Raw genomic sequence first — 27,363 nt, 5'->3', positions numbered from 1 at the left:
ACTCGAATTTCAACATAGATAACATCACAGTAGCCAAGGAAGTCAAAACCCTTGGATTCTATCTAAATTCCACTCTAAACTTTAAAAAAGCAGTTCAATTCCATGGCCTTAGCTACGGCTTACACCTGTAAGCTAATCAGAGCTGCCAAGCCCTTCCTTTCTTCCAATAACTGCATTACCCTAGCAAGAGCCCTTCTCTTAGCCAAACTGGATTACTGCAATGCTTTATACGTAGGGAGTAATAAATACATTACCAACAACATCCAGATTCTACAAAACATTGCCCTGAGAGCAGCCTTAAGTATCCCCAAGAAAGCCCACGTATCTGACTTCAGAAGATCCAACAACTGGCTCTCCATAAAAGACAAAATTCTGCTCAAAACAGCCTCCCCGACACATAAATGCCTACACCATGCCGCCCCACAATACCTCATTGCCAGATTCTCTAGACAATCTTCCAACCGTCCCTCGAGAACAGCCAACGCCAACCTCCTACTAGTACCTAAATTTAAACGCATGAAGACTGGTGGAAGCAGTTTCCCGGTCAAAGCTGCCCAATACTGGAACTCGCTCCCACCTACCTTATGAGAAGATCTTCCCTATCTTCACTTTAGATCCAACCTCATCCATTGGGTTAAGGAAAAAGACATTTGACACTTTACCATACCCAGATAATACCACTTGTCTTGCCTGTACATACTGTATATAATTGTTCTTTGATGTTTCCTTGCCTTAACGTGTATATAATGTATGGTACTTAACAATGTAACTGAAGCTGAAAAACCCTCTTTATGCCTTTTGCGCCCTGATACCCTCGGGTCTGGCACGCATTATAAATATTAAAACAAACATACATACATACATACATACAGCAGAGCCCAACACCCACAGGTGACTTCAATTGCTAGAGTGCTGTTGAAATTAACGTATTAGTGTTGACATTCAGAATTAGTTAAGAGCAAGCAAAGGGAAAAGATTATTAGAGCAAATAAGATTTCTTAAACAGGCAAATACTTTCAGATCCCCCAATAAGAGTCATTCAGTTAAAACAGTCTAAGCCAAAGTCAATAGGCAAGAGTCTATATGGGCTAAGCACTTCTTTGAAGGCAAGTAGAAAAGTCTTTGCAAAATGATTCAGAAGTCTGAAGAAAAAGATGAATCAATGTAGGGCCACGCGCTGTTAGACTTGTGAGTAGTAGAAGATGCAGGCAACTCTACAGCAAGAGGTAAGTTCTCTTAGACTTTGTACAGTACCTTTAAAATGAAGAAAAGATGCAGCAGATGATTCCTGTTCCTGTGCAGCTCTGCAGATCTCTATGTTCCTGGGCCTCAGTCCTGGGGACAAGAGGGAGGACATCGGTGGACTCCTGCACTGCACTGGACAAAACTTGCTAACGGCAAACTTCACTTTCAGTGGCTGTTCAGTGTTTCAGCTCCTCGCGTCTACCGCAGATAGCAACACCGTGGTCCCTGGCTGTCGAGATGGACTTTCCTTGCTTCTGGGGTCACGCACTCTGTTGAGGGGGCTCAGGCTCAGTCCTGCTTCCTGGGAGTCCGGAGGATCTTCCTGGAGCTCTTGGCCAATTTAAAAGCAATGAACACAAACTGGCGTTCCTCTCCCTGGCTCTACGGTTTCCAGTAGCAACTCTGTGGAAATTCAACCAGCTCTGAAATGGATGTCCAGGTGGCTTATTTTGGAGTTGATTGGTCCCACCAACTCAATGGGAGAAGTCGTCATTGCAGGGGCTTCTCCGTCGATGCAAACTTGGCGTTTCAGCACTGCAGCAGGGCTTCACAGGGCAAGCCAACGGTCCAGGAGTTGCAGCAGGCGTCCTCTTCAAGTGCTTCTTCTGTTCCTTCGTCCAGTGGTCGACTCTGCCTTCCAAGCCAAAAGACTCACCTTTTATACAGTTCTCTCCCTTTCATTCCAGCCTAGCTGTCACTCACCCAGCAGGGTGGCTGTCCTTGCCGGACAGTCAGTCGGCCAACCATCACAGAGTGCAATTGGGTATTTTAGGAGACAAAGCACATGGAGTTTCTGGCACCTCCCTCACTTCCTGCCTACACCAGACACCCTGGACCCAGAGGCAGGCTTCACTCGCGAATCCCGCCAAAGGCAAAACAAACAAATGGACCAAACCTGGTTTGGCGCACATAGTAAATCTCAAGAAGGACCCTTCCACAAAGAAATGGCGAAAAAGAAAACCGGGGCCATTTTGTAAAAAATGGTACCCTTGGGTGCTTTACTGCAGCTGCGAACGCAGCCCGCGGTAAATGCACACGACGGTAGTAAAAACAAAACCACTGCCACCAGCCATTCAGCGAGGAAAGGGTAACATAAAAATATTACACAAGAAGTTAGACAAAAGGGGATAGTAGGTAACCCCTCCAGCACCCTATTGTAAGATGGTGTGCGCTGGGTCTAGAAAGTTACCAAGGTAAGTAAAGTCAATTCCACTTTACTGCTCTGGGAAACAGTAGTTTATCCCAGAAAAGGTACTTAAACCTTGGGGAAATCTAAGCGACTTCCCTGTGTCACTGCACTGAAGGTGCTGTATGACACAGTGTAAAAGATGATGCCTGTGGAGTTTGTCTGACTCCACAACCAAAAGAAACAGAGTACAAAAATCACATTAAAAAAATGAGAGAATGGGAAAAAGGGTCTCACTCTCGCCAGGTAAACAAAAAAAATCAAGTCCTCAAACTCCAGCAAAGTTGCTGGGGGTCTCTAAGGTAGAGGGAATTGTCACATTTCTGAGAATTCTCCCTAACACATCATATACTGTTATTTTAGTATGAGCATATGAATTTTCCGGGAGAAAATGTTGCGCTAGCAGGAAGAATGACCACAGGAAAACTGCTAGGACAGCAGAAGCTAGCAGGGAAGCCTGGAAAGAAAAGTCATGGTGGGCGAGCGCCGGACAATTGAGGGAGCAAACATGGTGGGTTTGAGGGGGAAGAGGTGACAGGGCCTTCATGATGGGGTGGAGCAGTTCAAAGCACCCCAATGGCAAAGAAACTCGCTGGCATTAGGAGCGGAAAGGCAGAGGATGGCATAAAGTGTTACCAGTGTCATTATGCCACGGTATGACCGAGCTGCTGTTATATGACCCACAGTGGGCTACTACAATAGATTAATGTGCTGTGGGATGTTCCAATCAATGCAAAGGGGTATTCTAAACAGGAAAATATTCTAAAAGGAGTTCTTGGTCTAAATAAACATGTATACGTACACATGGCAAACACAATTCTTTGCTGTTTTGATGTTAATTTTTTTTAATCAGATAGAAGAGACTTCTTGTACAGAATCTTTTATTCTCCTTTGTGGATTCTGGATGTACAGTAATTATACAGAGATCCGAGTGGTTCAAAAAAAGCATGAGGGCTCTGTTCTGAATATGCATTTATCTTTTTTGGGAGATCTAGTTTATGACGACAAAATATCTGTGCTGCTTTACTATTTCAGAAATAAAGCAAGTGGACAATTGAAGTCGCAGGGAAAGGGATACGAGTTCAGAATCTTACCCAGTGAGCCCCTAAAAGGGGAGGGCAGCAAGGAGGGTTAAAAGAGGCCCATCTTTCCTAAATTCAAATAGGATGAGCTCTAGCTTTTTTATATCCGTGCCCAGAATCACACAACAGATTGCTGGGTGGGCTGTTGCTCGACCAGACTGCTGAACAGAAACCTGTATCCCATCATAGCATGACCTTCAGACCCCATTTACGACGCTTCAAAATGAGAAAGAATGTTTAAGACTCTAGAATAACTTCACATTTGTTTAAGTTACTTGCAAAAGCACAGAATTTACAGGGCATATTCATTAAAACTGTGCAAGTATTTTCTCAAATATGTAAATGCTTTAAATTGTATATATTCCCACACCAAATTTCACATTCATAATCACAGCATTTGAATTAGTTTTAGAGCAAATGATTTAAAAATTCAGGTGGTAGAAATGAACATGCATGCTTTACAATTGCTAGCTTTTTGGTACGCATTTCTAGGTTTATAAAATGTGCAAGCTCTAAACATTGCTGTAAAGAAAGATTTTGCAAGACTTTAAGTTAAAGATTATGTATTGTATGTACACAAAAAGTTATGGTTTTACCAAGTTATCGTTGCTCGAGTGCATACAGCTTTTTTTACACGTTTTAAAAAAAAAGAAACCTTTAATAAAATAGGGCAGACATGCCTCAGTATTTTAGTTTCTATATACAGTAAAAATAGCTTTTCAAATGTCTATTTTTGCAGGTTCCGAGTGATTCAAAGGCCATGTGAAGCGCAGACAGTTCAAGAACAGCTGTTCCAGTATTCCTCATCCACTAATAAAATTGCTGGCACAATGAAGAAAGACTCAAACATAAAATACAAGAAATTGCTGGGGAAGAATCCTACACTCATGTCCGAAATGTTTTCTTTTTGCGATTCTTCTTTCCTGCAGCAAGAGCTGCTTTTTCAGTCATGATCTCCTGGTACTTCTTTTTATTGTATCTAAAACAAACAAAATGTGATTAAGCATTACAACCACATTTTTTAGTAAGGGAAACGAGCATTGCGTGTTGCTTCTTTGCTACAGTGTCTGGCAGATGGTAACGTGGATATATACAAAAATGAGAACATATACGTTTCACAATTTATGCTGGAATGAGTGATGCAATAACCCCATTTTGCCCAAACCTTCATTCCATTTTTCGCAACTGAAAAGCAAAGCAAAATTGAACGGATTTGTTCCTCATTCTATTAAGTAGCAAAAATATAGCGCAAAACGAACGGGACCGTTCTATAAAACCAATAACATTTGTTTTAAAACTACTTCATGCCAAACATGGCAAAAGATGTCCAGGCCAGAAAAGGTCAAGGGGAGGAAGAACAATATCCTTGATCTATAAACACTTCAACAATCATTCTGGACTTAAACCCTTAATATAATGATTTATAAAAGAAACTAAATATTAAATTCCTTTGGATTTCTGCATACCTTCTAAACTCCGAATCTGCCAGCAGTTCATCCACAATAGTTCTCTTCCTTTGTTTCTTAGGAACTCGTGAGTGATAGAAGTCCAAGGCACTGTCAACAACAGTTCCAACCTGCAAATGAGATCCAAAATTGAAGATATTACAACCTCGGTGTGCACCCTCTCAAAATGTCAGAAGAAAACTGCTGTTGGTTTTAAATTTGCATATCCACACCCTTCAAAGAAAACATACGAGCTGGGGCTGGTGCATGCCTATTAATAAAAAAGACACGGTACCCTTACAGTGTCCTTACTTCTGCACAAATATTGCACCAAGACTTCAGAATGCTTCCACAAACCCTAGTGGTTGCTCCTCATGTTAAACCCAACACGCGAAATTGGTTTTCCACCTGTGCACAAGTGTTTTGTAAATGAAAGGGGGATAAAATGCATTAACGGTTATCCTTCTCAATTACGGTCATAAACAGACAAAAGTTTACTTATGGCATTTATCCACCCACCATTAAACGCCTAAAAAGCATTTCGTTGATTTTTAACTGGGTTAATGTTAAGCTTAAAAAATATGAAAATACTGTGGGAGCTGCAAAAGCAAAGTTTGCACTGAATTAAACTAGGCCATCCATCTGCTTCACAAATATTTCCTTTAAAATAATACACAATAAAAAACATAATTTGCTAATCGTAGGGAGTCTTGCACCCAGAGCTCATCATCTTCTAAACAATTGGGTTACATCATCCTTTGTGTGAGAGTACCAGAGCATTTCTCTACAGTGTCTCCAAAATAAGAAGCATAGGCGTATAGGGGGCAGTGGTGGCAATGGTTGAATTTTTCCTACCATTGTGCTATTCTACCGCAGGCTGAACCCTCAGCTCCAGTATACCACCCATGGGTGACCATTACGTCAAAGTGGTCCCAGTCTTATTTTTTCACCATTTTGTTTTTGAGGTCTTTCTTGGGTTTTACTCGGTGCGTTGAGAAAGGTTTGAGCCCTTTGTCTTGCCCTTTGTCTTGCCTTTTGCGGGTTGTAAAGGAGGTCCCAGATACGGCCTGCACTCCAGTCCCCCATTTTGAGGTGCCAGGAACATACTCGCCAAGATATGTGATGTATGAGGAACAAATAAACCAACAGAGAGCTGCACTTGGACTCTGCCCAGTGGCCATCAGAAGAGCAATACCTGTTGAAGTGCCTATAACCAGACAACATGGGCAGCCCGGTACCCACTGAGACAACCGTACCAGCAGTTAACACGAAATGAAGACTACTTGCAAACTGTCCCCAAAGAGACCCAAAGAGCCTTAATGGAAGGCGGGTGGTGATGAACCAAGGGCCCGGACAGACGTACAAATGAACATAAACGACAATCGAAAGATGACACACAAGGACGAAATGTAAAGAAGAATGATGTAATGGACTTTTAAGACGAAACTATGTTGATATATAAAGAAATGTAACCATGAAGTGAGATGAAAATATACAACTAACGCCTGTAAATAGGCTTGGAACGCAAGAAGCTAAGGAAACGGTACTGCTTGAATGCTTGGTAGAAGAATAGAGCGGCAAGCGCCAACTATACATCTACTTCAAGAAGCACATTATACAAGTGCTACTCCATTTTGTAAAAGCAGAATTAAGCCCTGGATAGTGGAGGACAAACAGGCCAGGATTCAAATACTAGCTCAAAGCCAGACGAAAGAGCAGAATCAAAACTCAGTAAGAAGCAGCCCAAGCCTGGGAATTCGAGGTCAACCCCAGGAAGGGAGGAGAGCGGCAACTTCGAAGAAATGAAACTTCAGAGCATAGCAGCCAGCCAGTGAAGGTCGAGATAAGGAGGCCCAGCCATGTGGCAAGGCTAAAGGAAGAATCAAATACACAAATAGAGGGAAAATGAAGCAGATTCACGGTGAACAGACACGTGACCAGCCAAGCGCGAAGAGGTATCAATGTCTGATGTCACCCAGAACACGAGGATGCCAGAAATGTCCCTGATAAGAAGCTACAGTTTCGAGGCCATCCTCAGCCAACTGACTGACGCATAGCCCTAACGTACTGATTGATGGAAGGTAGGCAGGGTGAATCTTGGGGCACACCGCATCGGGGTGTCCATGCTGCTAATTAAAGTGGAGATTTATGTCTAGGGGTGTAACCTACCCAATCATAATGGACCAAATAATCTAGGGTACTATAGCTAGTAGAACCAATGAGACGTCGTACTTGTAGTGACGTCTATCACGAGTGATGTAGAGGAATGGGCGTAGACGCCCAACCGATAAGAGTTATCCAATCCTCACACTCTGTTACCATATACAGATATAGCCCCTATACTTAAGTTACCTTTCCCAACCAATAGAATTGCATGACAATTTTGGAGTGTAACACGTTAGTGATGACGAGAATGTACTGTAACTATTGCTGTCTGAATGAAGAATTTGGGAGTTGAAGCGAGACAGGCGATCGCATCACTGTTGATTTCCATTTGTTTCCCCGTTTTTTGTACTTGTCATTAAACAGACTTCCCTTTGCCAAACTACTGAGTTGTCCTTATTGATTGGTGTTGGAGTAAGATAATCCTGCACCCCATCCTCCTCAAGGTGCAGCTATCTCATCTTAAAAGTACTTGAGGGGGAGCTCTGATCCCATGGGCCCGTCGGAGGTCGCTCTGCCCTCCTGTACAGGGTGGTAGGTAAGATTTTCATAGAAATGGTAAATCTTCCTGACCTGGGCCAACCCCAGAACTTTTTGCTTTACTAGTGGGATCGTTTTCCTTAATACCTCTGTGGGCGGGAAGCTTTATCCACACTCACAGAATCTTTTCCACTTTTTATGGGTGGCATTTTTAAGACTCTCCATAGTGTCTTTTTAAAAGTTATCCTCTTTAGCAACTTATTGGCAATAAGTGCCTGTTGTTACTGGGTTGCCCTATGGGCTCCCCTTTTAACTTTCTCTGGCTAACCTTGAGTGAACTACAATTCCCAAGGGTAGAAAGGATCTTTGGATCCCTTTTACATTTTATGTTGTGAAACCAGCACACCCCACCTTATGTTGAGTTCTGGGGAGTGCAATGTATCCCCTTTCACACTAAAACAAACAATTCTGTTACAGACACAAGCTTACCTTCAATGGCTGGTGGCAGTGATATCTTGTATTAATTTGGTGCACCTTTACTGTGGGCTATGTTCACAGCTGCAGTAAAGGCACCCAACGGTGCTCATTTTACCAAAATGCACCCCCCCCCAGTTTTTTTTTTGCCATTTTAGTGTTTCTGGTCCTTTCTTGTTCCTCCCCCTCCCCCCCGCCACCCCCCCTCCTGACATCCATAGCAGGAAATTCCTTTGTGTGATTTGTATCTTCTCCGGGAGTGCCCTGGACTCCCCATCCAGGCTCCAGTCTGTCTGTGAGGGCAGTCCAAAACTCCACAGCCCTTTCTTCCTCCTTGCCTGAATGGGGACAAATCCCAGTAGGGGGGGGCAGTCTGTCCTTATTGGACTATCAGACCGCCCCTGGTCGTAAAATGCAGGGAGAGAGTGAACAAGTTGTGCTGCAGTTCCTGTTAATTACGGCGAACATGGAAGCTGAAGACAAGTCGACCACTGGTACGGAAACTGGAGAGGATGTAGAAAAAGCAGCTGAAACGTTTTCCAGCGACCGGGGAGCCTGCTGTGTAACCGGAGTCTGATGTAGCCCTTCTTTCCAATCGACCTGGGGACTCCGTAAATGACGACCCCAACCCAGAGCCTGGCGAGACCCACTATACTCAAGAAGACCTGCATTTTGAGCCATCCCACGCGTTGCTGCGACCTTGCGTTGCTGCAATACCCAATACCCTGGGACCTCAAGACATTGTGGGGTGCACAGTCTTCCAAATCTCCCTTAAACTTCGTGGGCATCCTGCTGTACCTCCAGAGACATGAATCGAGCCTAAAAAGTCTCCTCAACAAAGTGCTGGACCTTTGCAAATACGAGAATTCAATTGCGATTTTCTGTCTTCTTCTGTGCTCCTTGAAAAGGCGCCAAATCCACAGAACTGCATTCAGCCGTGAGGAAAACCTTGCTAGAGCCTTCTCCATTGATCCCTGCTGCAAAGTTCCTTCTGAGGTCTTGTTTTCAGTCACCACGTCAAGGAATCCACTGACCAGGTATTTGGCTGCAGATCCTGAAGTCCTCCTGCTGCAAAATCTCCTTCAATGCTGAGGTACTGTGTTGGCTTGGGTATGTACTTACCTTAAGTCTCTTAGGATTTCTGTGTAGCTGTGGGGTGTTTTCTGTGATGGGGAGGCCTCTCATCGAGTGCACCCTGTCCCACTGCTAGAATCCTGCTAGGGTGTCTTCTGTGAAGCCCCTGGACCCTCTTCTAAATCTAGAAGTAAACTACTCACCCGTTTGCCCAGTTTTCCTAAAGAACTCTGACTTTTGCTACTTAGGTACCTATCCTGACACTGCCTGTTGGACTCTATACCCTAGTGACCCCCATTCTGCCACTGAGAACACATGCTTAAATAATAAGGTAATTACTTTTAAGGGATGGGGCCTTTTGCCTAGAAAAGATGATAAGTGTTTAAAAGTTATAAATGTTCTTACTTACCCTGGACACGTGTGATGCACTATTCTCTTAAAAGTATGGTTAACATCTTTCTTTCCTTAGAAACCGTTTTGCCATTCTAACAAAGTAGATGTGAAGGTATGACAATGCATTACTTACCGTAAAAGCATTTCTGATGGTTGTATCTGCTTAGATTCACATGCTGTGCATAGGTCCGACATCCAGTGGTCACTGCGGAGTATTGCATTTTGTTTTTCGTAGTCGAAAAGGGGACGTCGACAAGGCGTGTCTGTAACACTATCCCTATAGTGACGTGCGTTGTACCCACAATCCCTCACGCGTCGAGGTCCCTCTGTTTGTATTTTTCTGCCCTGAGGGAGCCTTATAGACGTGAGTGAGTACAGAAAAGAGAGATATAAAGGAAGTCTATGTTCCTTCCATCCGAGCGGGGAGGAAGGGTGGGCGCATGTGAATCTAAGCAGATACAACCATCAGAAATGCTTTTACGGTAAGTAATGCATTGTCTTCTGATGTTTGTTAATCTGCTTAGAATCACATGCTGTGCATAGACTAGCGAGCAGTACCCGGAGTTGGCGGTGGGTTATGAGAAGGAACAGTAGAGAAAAGATGTCTTAATACTGCCTGTCCCACCTGGGAGTCAGATCTAGAGTGTGCATCTAGACAGTAGTGTTTTGTAAAGGTGTGCACAGAACTCCAGGTAGCCGCTTTGCAGATGGACTCAAGGGGAACATTTGCAATGAATGCTATGGAAGCCCCAGTGCCTCGAGTGGAATGTGCTCTTGGCTTGAAGGGTAGTTCTCTCTTAGCAAGAGTGTAACAGAGAGTGATGCATTGAACAATCCATCTAGATATAGTGGATTTTGAGACCGCATCTCCTTCTCTTCCTGCTGCCACCGAGATAAAGAACTGATTAGTCTTTCTCAGTGGTCTGGTTCTTTCCATGTAGAACATGACAGCTCTGCGTACATCTAGTGTATGCAGACTTTTTTCTCCCGAGCTGGAAGGGTTTTGAAAGAACGTTGGTAGTTCTATAGTTTGGTTTACATGAAATTTCGAGATGAATTTAGGTGCAAACCTTGGGTGTGTGCGTAGAACCACTTTATTTTTGTGAACTGTTACGAAGGGGTCTAGTACAGAAAGAGCCTGTAGTTCACTTACTCTCCTAATGGAGGTGATAGCTATTAGGAAAGCAGTCTTAAGGGCGATATCTTTAAGAGTTGCCTTGTGCATGGGTTCGAAGGGAGGGCCCATGAGTCTGGAAAGTACCACATTTAAGTCCCATCCGGGAGCTGGGTTAGCTATCGGAGGGTGTATCCTCTTTACCCCCTCCATGAAGGCTTTTATAACTGGTATCTTCCACCACGACACTTTAAGTTGGGAAGTGGTGTATGCAGAAAGTGCCGCTAGGTGGACTTTAATGGAATTGAACACTAAACCTGAATCCAGTAAATGGGTCAAGTATAGAATAATGTCAGTAGGAGAGCAGTCAACTGGGTTGATGCTAGTACCTCTACACCAGATAACGAATCTTTTCCATTTGCTAGAATAGCAGTGTCGAGTATTAGGTTTTCTGGCTTCCCTGAGGATGTCCATACATCTCTGTGGGAGTTGTAAATGTCCAAATTCTATGATCTCAGGAGCCAGGCTGCTAAGTTCATGGTCTGAGGGCATGGATGCAGTGTCCTGCCCTTGTCTTGTGACAGCATGTTGTACGGGCAGGGAAGTTTCACTGGGGGAGATAGGGACATCTCCATCAAGTGAGTGAACCAAGGTTGCCGTGCCCACATTGGGGCCACTAGTATCATGGTAACCTGCTCCTGGTGCATCTTGTGCACCACTTTGTTGAGAAGGGGAGTCGGGGGAAAGGCGTAAACAAATTTCCCTGACCATTGAATCGACAGACCGTTCCCCTTGGACTGGTTCTGGGGGTACCTGGAGGCGTAACTTTGGCATTGTGAGTTCTCCATTGCGTGAAGATGTCTAAGACGATGTCTTCGTGCAATTGCCATTCGTACTCTTCGGGCAGGGGGAAGTCTCTGCTGAGTTTGTCTGCTAGCAGATTGAGTTCCCCTGGTACATGTTGTGCTAGTAGGAACATGTTGTGTTTGAGAGCCTACTTCCATATATTCTGGGACAGCTTGGACAGTCCTGGAGAGTGAGTGCCCCCTTGCTTGTTGAGGTAGTACATGGCTGTGGTGCTGTCTGTGAGGACCATCACTGTCTTTCCTTGTAAGTGTTCCTGAAAGGCTTTCAGTGCTTTGAACACCGCTAGTAGTTCCAGCAGGTTTATATGCTTGGATGCTAAACTCGGAGTCCACACTCCGTGTGCCGTCTGATGGGATAGGTGAGCCCCCCATCCTGTAAGGGATGCGTCTGTGGTTAGAGTGGCTTCCACTGCGGGTGTGGCAAAAGTTTTCCCTAATAACAGGTTTTCTTTTGTCCACCACCGTAGCGAGAGAACCAAGGCCTGCGAGACCACCACTAGATCGTCCCATTGTCCGCTGGCTTGACACCACTGGCTGTAGAGCCACTCTTGCATTGGGCGCATGCGCAGGCGCGCGCGAGGTACCAAATAAATACATGACGCCATCATCCCTAGCAAGCGCATTGCTTTGCGTACCGTCACCTCTTGGCCTGCTACATAATGGGGAATTTGAAACAGCATGTTTTGGACCCTCTCGTTGGAGGGGAATACGAGGCCGTCCCTTGTTCGAATTAGAGCCCCTAGGAATTGTTTGGTTTGGCTGGGGTCTAAGCTGGACTTCTTTTCGTTGATGGAGAAGCCCAGTTGGGACAAAAGGTCTACGGTCTTTTGGGTATTGGAGAAGCATGTTTCGTAAGAATCCCCTGTTATGAGCCAGTCGTCGAGGTAAGGGTATACCGGGATGGATAATCTGCGCAGGTGGGCCGCTGCCACTGCCAGTACTTTCGTGAATACCCTTGGTGCAGATGCTATCCCGAAGGGTAGTACTCTGAACTGGTAGTGTTTGTCCTCTATTTTGAACCGGAGGTATTTTCTGTGCGATGTCAACATTAAAATATGAAAGTATGCATCTTTCATGTCCAGTGTTGTCATGTAATCCCCTTGTGATAACAGTGGGATTACCTCCTGTAAGGTCACCATACGAAACTTTTGGGGTTTGACAAATATGTTCGCTGGGCGCAGATCTAATACAGGGCGCATGGTTAAGTCCTTTTTGGGTACAAGGAAGTACACTGAATAAATACCTTCTGTTACCTGTGATAGGGGGACGGGCTCTATAGCTTCTTTCTTCAGTAGTTCTTCCACCTCTTGAAGAAGAATGGAGAGGTGTTGCGGTGTCATGCGCCGGTTCCGTGGGGGTTTGTACTTCGGGGAACCGTTGAACTCGATGCAGTATCCGTGGGCTATGGTGGATAATACCCAACGGTCTGACGTGATTCCCTCCCATGCTGAAAGGAACGATGTTAGCCGGCCCCCGACCGGTGATGCATGGGAGGGGACCCGAATTTTCGGGTCATTTGCTGGTATTGGGCGTGGAACCTCTGGGGCTGGAGCCACGACCTCTTCCTTTGCCACGGCGTTGGCCTCTTTGACTGAACTGGGTGTTACCCTGGTTGGTGGGCCAGTTGGAGCCAGAGTAATATTGTTGTTGTTGGTGGTTCTGCTGCTGTCTTTGGCCACAAAAGGAGCGTTTATTACCATAGCCTCGCCTGTTAGGGGGCCTAGAAATTTGATCAAGAGTCTTGATGGTATCAAACTCTTTTTTAGCATGTTCTAGGGCCTCATCTACTGCTTTCCCAAACAGATGCGTCTGTTCAATGGGTTTATTTATGAGGGAGGCTTGGGTTTCGGGCTTAAAACCTGAATTGCGTAGCCAAACGTGGCGCTTGAGAAGTATTCCCTGCACTAGGGAGCGGCCAGCCGTCTCAGCGGCATCTAGGGAGTTCTTAACGATGCCCTGGTTTACCAGTGTGCCCTCTGATATTATAGCTAGCAGGCGAGAACGCAGAGGTTCAGGTGCTTCCTCTGCTTCGCTGCGCAGCTTGTTCCACTGTGCATCTGCGTAGCTAGCTAAAAGTGAGTTGTTATTAGCAATTCTAGTAGAGAAGGCGGCGGATGTCGTGATTCTCTTCCCCAGTGCGTAGAGTTTTTTGCCTTCTTTGTCTGGAGGTGCTTCACTAGTGGATAGTGGCACCCCTGCTCTTTTTCTTGTGTTGGTAACCACAAGGGAGTCCGGAATAGAGTGTCCTCTGATGTATAAAGGGTCAGAGGATGAAGGGCTGAAGAGCTTTTCTATTCTAGGGTTGACCCCTCTTACTAAAGCTGGGTTAGTAAGGGAAGGAGAAATTCTTCTTTTAATAGAAGCCAGGAGTGGAATAGATTGGCTAACAGGGGCTTTTTCTTTGATGACTTTTTCTACAAAGTCAATGTCTGGAAGAGTTTCCCCTGTATCAATCTCAAAATGCGCTGCTGCCTTGCGCAATAGTGCATTGAGGGAAGGTTGGTCATCTATGGGAGAGGAGTTCCCATGTGAATCCTTGAGAGGAGAAGGGAGAAAGGCATCAGGGTCTGAATGTACTGATGGGGATTGCCAAGGCTGCACTGACGGTGAATGCCAGGGCTGCGAGGTAGCTGTATCCTCTTCAAACCCTGTAGGAGTGGTGTAAGGATCTTCTTCGAACCCCTCTTCCTCAAGTTCTACCTCTTCTTCTCCACCCAAACACTCCTCTTCTTGGAGGTATTGCTCCTCCTCAGTGAGGTCAACCAGCCTAGGAATCTTGACTCTAGGGTCATCCTGTGGCCATTCTCTTTGTCTTTTGTGAGTGGGTGGGTCTTGGTTTCCTAGAAACCTTTCCATTTTCTCCATGCAAGAATGGAGTCTTTCAAGGGTCTCATGGGGTACCCCTGAATAGTTTAGAGGGGGGAAATTAGTGTTTTCGCCTTCGAATCGTTTCGAACGCTCCCACAACGTCGACGAGAGGTTCCCGTCTCCTTCTGAAAAGCCTTCAGGTAGTTCAGAAGCGTCCTTTGGAGAAAGGGGCAGTTCCTGGCTACTTTTGTGTTTTTTCGACGCGGTATTCGACGTTTGTTTCGTCGTCCGCGTACGTTCGTCTTCGGCGACAATTCTCGCTAGGCTCTCGGCCACGATTTTGTCCGTCGAGGGCTTTGGTGTCGACGTTGTGTGCGTTGCGCGTTGTACCTCGACGGTCGCTCTATGGAGCGTTGCGTCGGATGTTTTTGGGGTAGCGCCCGTGTTAGATGGAAGCCCAATCGCTGGTCGCGGCTGCGTTTGCGGGTGGGGCTTGTGACCTTTACGGTCTGCGGTAGACGCCGGAGTGCCCTGCGTCCCCTTCGGCGCTGATGGATCCTTCGTTCTCGACGAAGAAGAGCCGTGGGTAATGTGTTTAGCCTTATGGGGTTTGTGTGCGTCCTTGTCGCCGGGGTGTTCATCCCCATAAGCAGGGCGTGAGCCGAGCCCGTCGGGGCCGGGGACGGACGACGAGGAGCGGGAGCGCTCCTTCTGGGGGTTCATGACTTCCGTAACGGACGTCGAGTTATCGCACTCCTCGTCACTTTCAGTAACAGCGGCAGCGGGTGAGGAAACTGACTTCGACATCGCGTAGTCCGCCCACCTCTTAACCCTACGTTCTTTAAGAGTCCTGGGTTTTAAGAGCTTGCAGGCTGCGCAGCTGTTCTCTATGTGATCGAGGGGTAAGCAACGATTACAGAGCTTGTGCTTATCTTTCCAAGTATATTTGCCCCTGCAGCGTGGGCAAAACTTAAATGGTGTCCTCTCCATAGCTGAGGCAATAATAGCTGGTGATAACAACCCCAAGGGAAAGAAAAAGGAGAAAGAAAGACATTTTTAAAGAGAAGAGACAAAGTTCTAACCCCCACTCTCCCTACTGTAAGTTGGCCGTCGAGGCCAGGCCACGTGTTCGGCAGCGCCGAAGGATCTCCTCCGCTCTTCCTCTCCGTCGAAAATAGTTCGGCGGAGAAACAGCTTCACAGCTAACGTTGAGGGGGAGGGATCGTTACCAGTATATTAAGTTATGACAAAAGGACCGAGGTCCGTGGTAAGTATAGCAATGTCTCTCTAGGAGCTCCGCGAAAGGCGACCAGAAACTGGGCGGAAAAAAACAATCTGAGGGACCTCGACGCGTGAGGGATTGTGGGTACAACGCACGTCACTATAGGGATAGTGTTACAGACACGCCTTGTCGACGTCCCCTTTTCGACTACGAAAAACAAAATGCAATACTCCGCAGTGACCACTGGATGTCGGACCTATGCACAGCATGTGATTCTAAGCAGATTAACAAACATCAGAAATTACTCTCCTGTGATTAGGTTGTGCATCTTCCCAAAAGCAATGTGTTGGTTTCACCAGATTATTCCTGCTAGGATAATTGTACGAGTGTCCCCCAACTGGATCTTGCTTCCCCTGACTTGCTGCTAGCCTGGCCAGAATAAGTCTGTATTAGGTTGTTGCCTACCTAGAATAACTGAGTTATTCAGTAAAGTGTAACATTGGGTTTTGCTTTCCCTGTGCTGTTGTAGACAGACTCCCAGAGAGTCTTTGGTTCCAACTGCCCCTTGTAAGTCATACATACGTTACTTGCATAGCTGGGAAAGGTCTAACCTGGATTCCTTGTGAGATTAAACAAGTATATGGGTTTTACTTACCTTGAGTAAGCGGTGTGCCATCCAAAAATAAGTTACAAGAGTTACTGCTTATCTCAATCTGGGTTTCACTGATCTCAAAAGCACCTGTAATTGAATGTTACATCCTTAGGTTTTACTCACTGTTAGGCAAAGTTTGAATGCAGTACCCTCTGGGAACACTAGAAACAACTATGACTACAGGTATAGGTAACCCAACCTTTGGTATAAGCTTGCACTACACAGTTTTGGTAGCGTGTTGATCAGCCAGGCTTATCTCAAGAGAGGAAATGTGCGCTGTAGTGGATTTACACAAAGATTCACAGTTACAGGTATTCAAATAAACTCTTACACTTGAGGTTTCTTGCATAAACAATTTATTTAATTATCCCCTTACTCATTACCCCGCTCCTCAAACCCAAGACCAAATTGATCCTACTAGGAGACATTAACCTTGGCTTTAACGATAATAATAATAATAATAATAATAATAATAATATTATTGTACGATGCACAAGATCAGAAAGCCTCAGCCTTCCAAAAGGCGTTGCAGGAAATGCAAGTCTCCCAAATCGTCAATGCCCCCACACATGCAAGAGGCAGAATTCTAGATTGGATTTTAACACTGAATACCAATGTAACCTAGGAAGACATCATAAAAATATTGTGGTCCGATCATCGCCTAGTACGATTCAACATTTCCACCGCCAAGACTAAACAAATTCAAGCTCCTCCACTCATTCCCATATTAGTGAGAAACTCATAGAAACTTACACCAGAAAACCTAAATTCAATACTAAATAAACTACTCAATGCACACACCACAATGAATGCTACAACTGACCACATCTCCCTCCTGTACCACACCAATTTAAAAACCGCCATTGACGAAGTAGCACCACGACAGTCCAAACTGCCCGGACTGAAACGCAGTAACTCATGGTTCAATGATGAACTTATCGAACTCAGACGCAACAAAAGAGCGTTAGAACACTTATGCAGAAAAAAACCCCTCCAATGTATTCAAAAAAGATCTCCAAGTAATCGCTAAAAAATATAAAACTGCAGTAATTACCCAGAAAACTAGCTCCCTGAACGTACACATTACCAATGCTGCATCTAACAGTAAAGAACGGTTTTCAATAATTAGGGAACTAGAAACACCAATCAAACCGCCCAGCACAGCTATCGCTAGTAAAGCATGGTGTACTACCATCCAGGATGCCTTAGCCACCAAAATCATCACGCTGCAAGACAAAATCGTAACCAAAAGAAAGCTACTTACGCTCACGTCCGATCTCGCCACCACTACCTTGGCAGACAGTATAGTACCCCCCTCCCAATTCACCTTTACTCCAGTCACCCAAGACATAGTATTCAAGACGATTGCCTGCCTCAAACCGTCTAATTGTAAAGGAGACAGCTTTCCTGCAAAACTAGCTAAGACCTGTGCTCCCATCATGGCACCCATTATTATGAACTTCATAAATGCATCATTCAGTACCAATTCCATCCCCCCCAACATCAAATTAGCCTGGGTTACACCATAACTCAAAAAAACCACTCTAGACCCCACCATCTCCACCAACTACAGACCCATTACCACAGTTCCCCTTACCCTTCAAAGCAACAGACAAAATTGCTTACAGCCAAGTACAAACGTACCTAGAAAATAACCACTTACTAGGCGATAGAAAGTCTGGTTTCCGACCCAAACACAGCACCACTGGATTAAAAAAAAAAAAAAAAAAGATGACGCCATTCGAGATTCAGGTAACCTATGCATCATACTATTACTCGACCTGTCTGCCGCGTTCGATTTAGCAGATCATGATAAACTTTGTCTATCACTTGCAATAAACTTCCATTTCTCCAATGATGCAACCTCCTGAATCAAATAATTTCTATCAGATCGTACCTCTAGAGTAGCAATCGGCGAGGAGGCAGCTGACCCTATTACAGTGCCCATAGGTGTGCCACAAGGATCATGCCTCTCCCCCACCCTCTACAATGCGTACTCTAAACTCCTCTTCGCAGCATTAGATGCCATGGGTGTAATTTACACTAACTTTGCGGATGATACGCAGATACTCATCCCAATCACTGGCAATCTAGAACAAGACACCATACTCATTAAAGAAATCTACTCGCTCATCCAAAACTGGATGCCAACAAACAGTCTCTGCCTCAACGGCAAAAAGACCAAGATCCTCATAGTTGGCACACCCGCCAGATTGAAAATAATGCACCAGGGCTATACTGCTATTATTATAGATGGCACTCCCATAGCCATCTCAAACCAAGTCAAAACATTAGGTGTCTTAGATTCCAGTCTCACCATGAGTAAACATATCAACTCACTCGCCTCTTCCACGGCATACACAGCCAAACCTATTGCCTTCAGTCGACAATTCCTTACCTTTCAAAATTCTATCACACTAGCAAGAGCTCTCATCATGTCTAAATTAGATTACTGTAACATACTCCTACTAGGCACCACTAAGAAAAATCTAGCCAAATTGCAACTACTGCAAAACAAAGCTCTAAGAGCAGCACTGGGAATAAAAAAAAGGGACCATATATCTCAGTCTAGGAGGGGAAGTACACTGTCTGCCCATACAAGCCAGAATACTACATAAAACACTCACCACCATCCATAAATGCATTACCCAAAACACCCCGATCTACCTTAACCAATGTCTCACTCGCAAAGCAGCCATAAGATCCCTCAGATCCAACTCCAGCACCTATTTAATCATCCCCTACATCAAGACTACTAGGACAGGCATGTCCAGCTTCCCGGTAGCAGCGCCCAGAATCTGAAACTCGCCCCCCACAACATTAGGAATGAACCCTCCCATAATCATTTCCAAAAATTCCTAAAAACCTGGTTGTTCAATAAATACTTACCTGACTGTATAGTATATATTGTATAAGAGCATTGTATTTGTATTGTCAACTGAAAATGAAAACATGTAACCACTAAACTTTAATTGCTATGTCCTAACACTACCTCCTTGTAACCAGAAAGCTTGACTGTAATCATGTAACCTACGCCATGATAGCCCAGGGTTTGGGCGTATAATCAAATGTAATAAATAAATAAACCGGTGTCCAAGATCTGCAACAGTGCTATTTGCTAAGCGCTGAAACCGTGAAGTGCTGCTGAACAGAAAAGAACAGTAGCTACAGATGACCTCCCAGGTACTGCCACGGGAGCCCTCAGATGTACTCCCTCTTGTCCCCACAACTGAGGCTAAGGAACCGCTGCACCGCTGTAGCAAGACAGAACCCAGCTGGACCACTCTTCTTCAAACCAGAGGTACTGTTTAGGCTTGGGGTACTTCCCTTACTGTCTTTTGGCCGTGTTCTCCTCAGTTGGGAATTGCATTGAGTTAGGCAAGATTGTATGCAGTACCCTTTGGGTGCACTACAACAACCCTGACCTGGCAATAGGAACTCAACCTTTGGTATCAGTCTGTACTACACAGGTTGGTAGTGTGTTGAGCAGCCAGGCTTATCTCAAGAGGGGTCAATGTGAGCTGTAGGGGAGGTACACATAGATTCACAGTGACAAGTATTCAAATAAACTCTTTTACACAAGGTTTCTTGATTAAACAATTATTAATTTATCAGTCAGTTAGAGTAAGCCTTCTTCCAAAGGGAGCAATTTAAAACAACACACAAATATACTTCCAAATATACACTCTTATGGTTCTAAATCAGTAAGTACCCTTTTGGGCTGGCCCCCACACAACCTACACCCTCAAGTGACTTCAATAGCTAGGGTGCTGGGGACATTAATATATCACTGTTGCATTTAGAATAGCTTAGGAATATGTCAAAGAATGTTAATGTTAAAGGACATTTGTACCGCGCACTATCACCACCGGAGTGGTCCCCTGGCGCTCTGGCGGCTCTGAAAGAGGGAGGGAGGGCGGGTGAGTTAGTGGGTGGAGGTTGGAAAAGTGCAAGAGAGCAGTGATGTACTGTTGGCAGCCTCAGCCCGGTGGGTCCGTCGGCTGGGCCTGGGGTGTATGCGGCCGGTAGTCATTGTGTACTGATGTGCGGGTCTATGTGCATTTATTGTTTTGTTGTTGCAGTGTGGTGAAGTTTGTGCGGTTTGTTGTGCTGGAGGTTTGTGGTTGTGTTTGGTTTGGAGTTTGAGAGGTGTATGCGGAGGAGGAAATTGTTAGTGGTCTCGGTTAGTTGGCATCTATATCCTGGTTGACCAGTTGTGCTCGCATAATCTCGCTCGATGGGGTGCTTGGGCATCACGTGCCTCTGGAGGTTCGTGCTCGTTTTGTATACGAGGCCCCTTGAGCATCTCACTGCCTCTTCTGCCCGTTCTGTCAACAGCGTTGCATGCTCCCCACCCCAACCCACATGGCCAGTGCACCTGCCAGTGTCCATATCTTAGTTAGTGCGGTGATTGGTGGTATCTCGCTAGTTCCACAACCCAGAGGTACCTAGTTGTAGCTATACAGCGGTTGGGGATGGTAAGAATTGGCTGGGGTTGTTGCCTCAGTGGGTCTCGCATGTGTACCACTCTGTCTGGCTTCACCCCACCTGGTGCCCTGAGTGCTTATCAGTCGGTTCTGGGGCTTGTCAGTGTCCTTTCCGGTTTAGTCGTTTGTCTTACTGCTGCTTTGGTTTTAGTCTCTGGTATCGAAGAGCCAGGTTTTTAGTAATTTTCTGAATTTAAGGTGATCTTTGGTGTTCCTCATTTCTTTTGGGATGCTGTTCCAGGTTTTGCGGCTAAGTGGTAGAAGGCGGTGCCTCGGAGTTTTTTCTTGATGTAAGGTTTTAGTTCCAGGCGGATTTCGTTAGTTGATCTGAGGGGTCTCGTTGGCTTGTAGATTGTTATTTTCTTTTGAAGGAATTCTGCTCCTTGTCCGCAGATTGCCCTGTGCGTTATGCACATTGTTTAGAAGGTGATACGTTGTTTTACTGGGAGCCAGTGTAGTGTTTTTAGGGCAGGGGTGATGTGGTCTCTTCTGGATAGTTTGAGGAGTAGTCTGGCTGCTGTGTTTTGGATCCGTTGTAGCTTCTTTAGTAGGTATTCTGGTATTCCTAGGTAGAGGCTGTTTGCATAGCCGATACTTGACATGATGAGGCCGACGATAGTGAGTGTTTGTGAAGGAGAGGAAAGGTAGTATTTTTCTTGCCGTGTGGAGGAGGAGGAAGAAGCATTTCTTGACTGTTGCGTTTATTTGCGGCTCTAAGGTTAGGGTGTTGTCCATCAGGACTCCCAGATTTTTTACTATCTTAGATGGTGCGATTCCCATTTCCGTTGGCCACGGGATGGCGGTTTCCTTCTCTTGGTCTTTGGATATGATCATGATTTCTGTTTTTACTGGGTTGATTTTCAGGTTGTTGGTATTCATCCAGTTGTAGATTTCTTTTAGACAGTCAGTTAGGTTAGAAAGATCGGCTTGGGTGTCTTTGATTTTGTAGATGATTTGAGTATCGTCTGCATAGTTGTAGCATGTGATGATGTGTTTCTTGAAGATTCCGATAACTGGGGTTTGGTAGATGTTGAAGTACAGTGGTGATAGTGAGGATCCTTGTGGCACTCCACAGTCATTAACTCGTGGGGTGGATTTGAAGGGATTAATCCAAACGGTTTCCGTTCTGTCTGCTAGGAATGATTTAGTCCAGCGTAGCGCTGTGTCGGTTATGCCTATGTCTTCTAGTCTTTTGGTTAGGGTGTCATGGCCAACTGTGTCGAAGGCTGCAGAGAGGTCAAGCAGAATGAGGGCTGATGTGTTGGAGTCTGCGTTTGTTTTTAGGTCGTCCCAGATCGATAGTAGTGCTGTTTCTGTACCTCTTGTGGGTCTGAAGCCGACTTGAGCTTGGTCTAGCAGTTGGCGTTTTTCAACATATTCTTGCGTTAGTTTGTATACGTAGGTTTCGAGGAGTTTTGCCGGGTAGGGGATGTTGGAAATTGGTCGGTAGTTGGACAGGTCATCTATGTCGCCGCTTGTGTTTTTCAGAAGTGGTTTGATGTAGGCTGATTTGAAGATCCTTGGTACGGTGCCTGTTGCTAGTGATAGATTTAGAAGGTTTCTGTAGTATTCCGCTGGCGTTTCTTGTGCGAGGATTGATTTGTAGATGTCCGGGGGGCAGGGATGCATCAGTGAACCCGCTTTCTTGCTGTGTTTTACCAGCATTGCGAATGCCTCTGCTGATCTTTCAGGAAAGTTATTGAGTTTGTGTTGTGGTTTTGAGGTAGGTTCGTTTTGTTGTATGTTGCTGTTGGCTGGCCTCTGTTGGATGGTTTGTCGGATGTCGTTGATTTTTTTTTTTTTTTTTTAAGTGGTCTGCAAGGTCATTGCAGAGTTTCTCAGAGGGGGTAGGGGTGTTGTCACAGCCTGGTGGGTTTCTCATTTCTTTAATGATGTGAAACATTTCTTTTTGTATGTTGGTGGACTTTGTGATTCTGTCATCATAGTGCCTTTTTTTTGCTTTTAGAATGTCCTTGTATGCATGGATTTGCTTCTGGAACAGTGTATTTTTGTCTTGGTTGTAATGTTTTCTCCATTCAAGTTCCATCTTTCTGTTTTCCTTTTTCATGGTGCTTAATAGTGGGGTAAACCACTTAGCCATTGCTCTCTTTTTTGATGGTGTAAATGGTTTTTCCGGGGCTATCTTGCCAATTGTATCTGCGATCCATTTGTGTAATATCTCTGCTTTCCCGTCTAGATTAGCTAGCTCTAGTTCTGTTGTTGAGGGTTTGGTTAACTCCAGTTTTTCGAAGAGGTTGCTTTCTTTGACGACTTTCCAGTTTCTTTTTGTGGTGGGTAAGAGTTTAGGGGGTTGGATTGAAACTTGCGTAGGCAGACTGATTACGAATGGGATGATGAGATGGTCGCTCCAAAGTATTTGTATTGGTGGTGCCGTGGTGATGAGTTTTTCCTCAGCGAAGATTGCGTCCAGAGTGTGTCCTGCTGAGTGTGTTGCCCCTTTTACTAGTTGTCGTAGTTTCATGGTGGTGAGTTGTTCAGTCAGTGAGTTTTGGGAGTTGGCGTGATTGTCTTCGAACCACATGTTGAAGTCCCCCAGGATGATTAGGTGTTCATGGTTGATGGCTATGTTGGTGATGGCTTCTATGAAGTTGTCGACGAAGGATGCATCATAAATTGGAGGTCTGTACACTAGGATGAATGTGATGTTGGTTTTTGGGCTCGCTGTTAGGTGTATGACCATGGATTCGCAGTTGAGGATGTTGAGTGGTTCGTCTGTTCTTATTTTAGGGTGTTCTTTGAAGGCTATCGCGATGCCGCCTCCTCTTTTGTTTTTCCTGTTTAATTGAAGGCCTTTCAAGTTTGCTGGAAGGCAGCTTTGGAGTGCGATTTTGTAGTTGTCGTCCAGCCAAGTTTCTGTGATGAATAGGATGTCAATACCATTGTCATCGAGTAGGTCGAAGATCTCTGTAGAGTGTTTTGACATGGATATTGCGTTTATTAGGTTGCAGTGTAGTTTGGAGTTGTGGTTTAGTTTGGCTTTTCTTGTTCGGGTCGTCTTCTGATCTTGTTAAGGTGTAGGTTTTCGGGTTGTCGGCGTCCTCGAAAAGGTCTTCTAGGTTTAGTCTTGGGTTTAGGTTTTCATCGAGTTCGTCTCCCAGGTGTTGCGGTTGTCGATCTGAGGGGTTTCTAGCTTTGGTGATGTAAGGTGTTATCGCTTCGGTCGTGTGTTTGTTGTTTCTGGTGGTGTTCATCCTTCTTCTTCGTGATTTAGGTAGGTTGTTTGATGTTGCTGCTTCTGACGTTGCGTTGGTTAGGCCTGGTGAGCCGTTCTCACCGAGGTATGGAGTTAGGTAGAGGGATTTGTCTCTTCTCTGAAAGTTGGTTTGATTTTTGATCCTGTCTGTGGGGGGGTGTTCTGTTGTTGTGGTTCTTAGTTGCAGTTCTGGGGTGTTTGTTCTTTCTTCTCTTCTTTCCCTCTGGGTGGGTCGTTTGCGCGGCATTCTACGATTTCGAGTTGTTTAATCTTTAAGATGAGTTGACTGAACTGTCCAGTTGGTTCTGCGTTGTCTGGTTGTCTTGTGGTGTAGTACTTGGTGTGGATGCTGTCCTCTGCGGGTTTTAGCCTTTGGCTGTAGTTGGTATTTCCAGCTGATGTTGCCAATACGTTTGGTCGCTGTCTTGGTGGGGGTAAGGGAAGTGGATAAGGGTTGTACAGTTGGGTTTTGATGGTGGCGTTCTTATGTCTGTGACTCCCTGAACGTGGTTCACTGTGGTGAGTTAACCATGTGTGTTTAGGAGGGACATGCACCGGCTGTGGAGTGACTTTGAGGCAGAACCGCAGCAGAACTTGAGACCTGTATAGTGGGAGAAAGGGCTATGGGGAAACCATTTGGGGGTAGAATCCCAGGTAGACTTGAGAGACCTGTACAGTGGGAGAGAGGCCTATCAAAGCAATCTGAGCATCATACAGTGCAATCTGGGGACAGAACCTCCGCTAGATTTGAGAGACCCGCACAGTGGGAGAGAAGGCCTATCAATGTAATCTGAGTATTATGCAGTGCAATTTGGGGGCAGTACCCCCGCTAGACCTGAGAGACCTTTATGATGGGAAGAGAGGCCTAACAACGCAGTCTGGGTATCTTAAAGTGTAACCTGGGGGGCAAAGCCCATGTTACACTTGAGACCTGTGTAGTTGGAGAGAGGCCTACCAATGCAGTTTGAGAATCACACGATGCAATTTGGGCACAGCGGCCCTGCTAAGTTTGAGACACTTGTATAGTGGGAGAGAGGCCTATAAATGCAGTTTGAGAATCACAGAATGCAATTTGGGCACAGCGGCCCTGCTATCAATGCAGTTTGAGAATCACACAATGCAATTTGGGCACAGCGGCCCTGCTATCAATGCAGTTTGAGAATCCCAGAATGCAATTTGGGCACAGCGGCCCTGCTAAGTTTGAGACACCTGTACAGTGGGAGAGAGGCCCATCAATGCAGTTTGAGAATCACACAATGCAACTTGGGCACAGCGGCTCTGCTAATCTTGAGACACCTGCACAGTGGGAGAGAGGCCCATCAATGCAGTTTGAGAATCACACAATGCAATTTGGGCACAGCGGTCCTGCTATCAATGCAGTTTGAGAATCACACAGTGCAATTTGGGCACAGGGGCCCTGCTAAGTTTGAGACACCTGTATAGTGGGAGAGAGGCCTATCAATGCAGTTTGGGAATCACAGAATGCAATTTGGGCACAGCGGCCCTGCTATCAATGCAGTTTGAGAATCACAGAATGCAATTTGGGCACAGCGGCCCTGCTATCAATGTAGTTTGAGAATCACACAATACAATTTGGGCACAGCAGCCCTGCTATCAACGCAGTTGAGAATCACACAATGCAATTTGGGCACAGCGGCCCTGCTATCAATGCAGTTGAGAATCACACAATGCAATTTGGGCACAGAGGCCCTGCTAAGTATGAGACACCTGTATAGTGGGAGAGAGTCCTATCAATGCAGTTTGGGGCAATGGGGGTTGATTACACTGGTAGACATTGGTTTTGCCTAGTGGCCAGGTATCTAGGGTAGAGCTGTATCTCTCCCCAAACCTAGTCACCTTACCTTACTGGTCCTTGTAGTTGCTGGTTGACGGCTGGCTACTGGCTTCCCCTGTGGACACCTGCTGACACTTCTAGGAGCCGCCTCTGCTGGAGCCGCCCTTGGCCTTGGGGCCCTTAGCCGCAGGGGGCTGCCAGGCAGAGGGCTGTCCTGGGAGGACCAGAGATGAAGGCCTCGAGGCCCAATCAGAGCGGGGATGGGCGGAGCGGGAGGAGGAGAGGGCGGGTTGGGAGAGGGAGCCTTCGGGGCCTGGAGCGGGTCTCTGCACACGGGGTGCTAGGCCCAGGGACTGCAGAGCAGGCAGCCAATCAATCTCCTGTGGGCGGGATGGGAGACGGGTGGAAGGGGAGAGACCAGGAAATGGGGCCTGGGCAGGGAACGCACACAGAGGATAACACTTTTTACAGTGTTTTCTCCGTTAGCCCAGGTCGCGCTCTGCTGCCTGACTCACCTGCTTCCTTTGTGTGCACTAGGGAGGCGGGAATAGGGGAAGTAAGCAGAGGGGAAGAGGAGCGGGGTACACGGGCCGAGGAGGGGGCTCAGAGGGATCAAGTGGAACACAGAAGGCCCGGAGTGTCTTCAGAGGGGCCTCCACTCACCTGCCTTGCACGATGGAAAGTGCAGGCAGGGGGAGAGAGGTGGCACAGGGCCTACGAAGCTCTGTGAGGCAGAGCCAATCACCGGAGGGGGGGGGGGGCTAGGGAGGCGGGAATAGGGGAAGTAAGCAGCGGAGAAGAGGAGCGGGGTACACGGGCCGAGGAGGGGGCTCAGGGGGGTCAAGTGGAACACAGAAGGCCCGGAGGGTCTTCCACTCACCTGCCTTTATTAGAACACACAAGAGTTCACAAATATTCTTAAGCAGGCAAATACTTTCAGATCCCCAATAAGAGTTATTCATTTGAACAGGCTAAGCTAAAGTCAATGGGCAAAAGTCTATATGAGCTGAAGCACTTCTTTGCAGGTAAGTAAGGAAAGTCTGCACAATGTTTAAGAAGTCTTTGAAGAAAAAGAAGAATCAATGTAGGGCCACAAGCTGTTAGACTTGTGAGGGGTAGAAGCTGCAAGCAACTCTACAACAAGGAGGTAAGTTCTCTCAAGACTGTACAGTACCTTTGGATTGAAGAAAAAGTGCAGCAGATGACTTCTGTTCCTGTGCAGCTCTGCAGACCTCACTGTTCCTGGGCCTCAGTCATGGGGACAAGAGGGAGGACTTCGGGGAACTCCTGCACTGCAATGGGACGGTCACCGCTCGCAACCGGCAAACTTCAAACAAATGGCTGTTTGGCGTTTCAGCACCTCGAGTCTACCGCAAATAGCAACACCATGGTTCCTGGCTGTCGAGATGGGCTTTCCTTGCTTCTGGGGTCCAACACTCTGTTGAGGGGGCTCAGGCTCAGGCTCAGTCAGTCATTCAGTCAGTCAGTCAGTCAGTCCTGCTTCCTGGGAGTATGGAGGACCTTCCTGGAGCTCTTGGCCAGCTTAAAAGCAACGCACACAAACTGGTGTTCCTCTCCCAGGCTAGTCGGTTCCCAGCAGCAACTCTGTGGAAATTCAACCAGCTCCGAGAGGATGTCTAAGTGGCTTACTTGGAGTTGATTG

At 46.0% G+C, this 27,363-nt stretch overlaps 1 protein-coding gene across 3 annotated transcripts in view; it reads right to left on the bottom strand.

Moving 5' to 3' along the window:
• Positions 1-3,295: 3,295 nt before the first annotated feature.
• The window catches only part of DNTTIP2 (deoxynucleotidyltransferase terminal interacting protein 2), a 308,996-nt gene continuing 284,928 nt past the window's right edge, over positions 3,296-27,363 (bottom strand). For all 3 annotated transcript variants that reach the window (XM_069611233.1, XM_069611231.1, XM_069611232.1), the window contains 2 exons: positions 4,980-5,089; positions 3,296-4,492 (listed from right to left, as the gene is read on the bottom strand). In XM_069611233.1, the coding sequence (XP_069467334.1) occupies positions 4,399-4,492; positions 4,980-5,089 (204 nt within the window). In that variant the 3' untranslated portion in view covers positions 3,296-4,398. The remainder of the gene's footprint in view (positions 4,493-4,979; positions 5,090-27,363) is intronic.

The sequence above is a fragment of the Ambystoma mexicanum genome, chromosome 8 (assembly GCF_040938575.1).
Source record: "Ambystoma mexicanum isolate Mex_15411 chromosome 8, UKY_AmexF1_1, whole genome shotgun sequence".
NCBI lineage: Eukaryota > Metazoa > Chordata > Amphibia > Caudata > Ambystomatidae > Ambystoma > Ambystoma mexicanum.
Note: the sequence above shows the minus strand (reverse complement) of the source record. Positions and strands in the feature narration are given on the sequence as shown.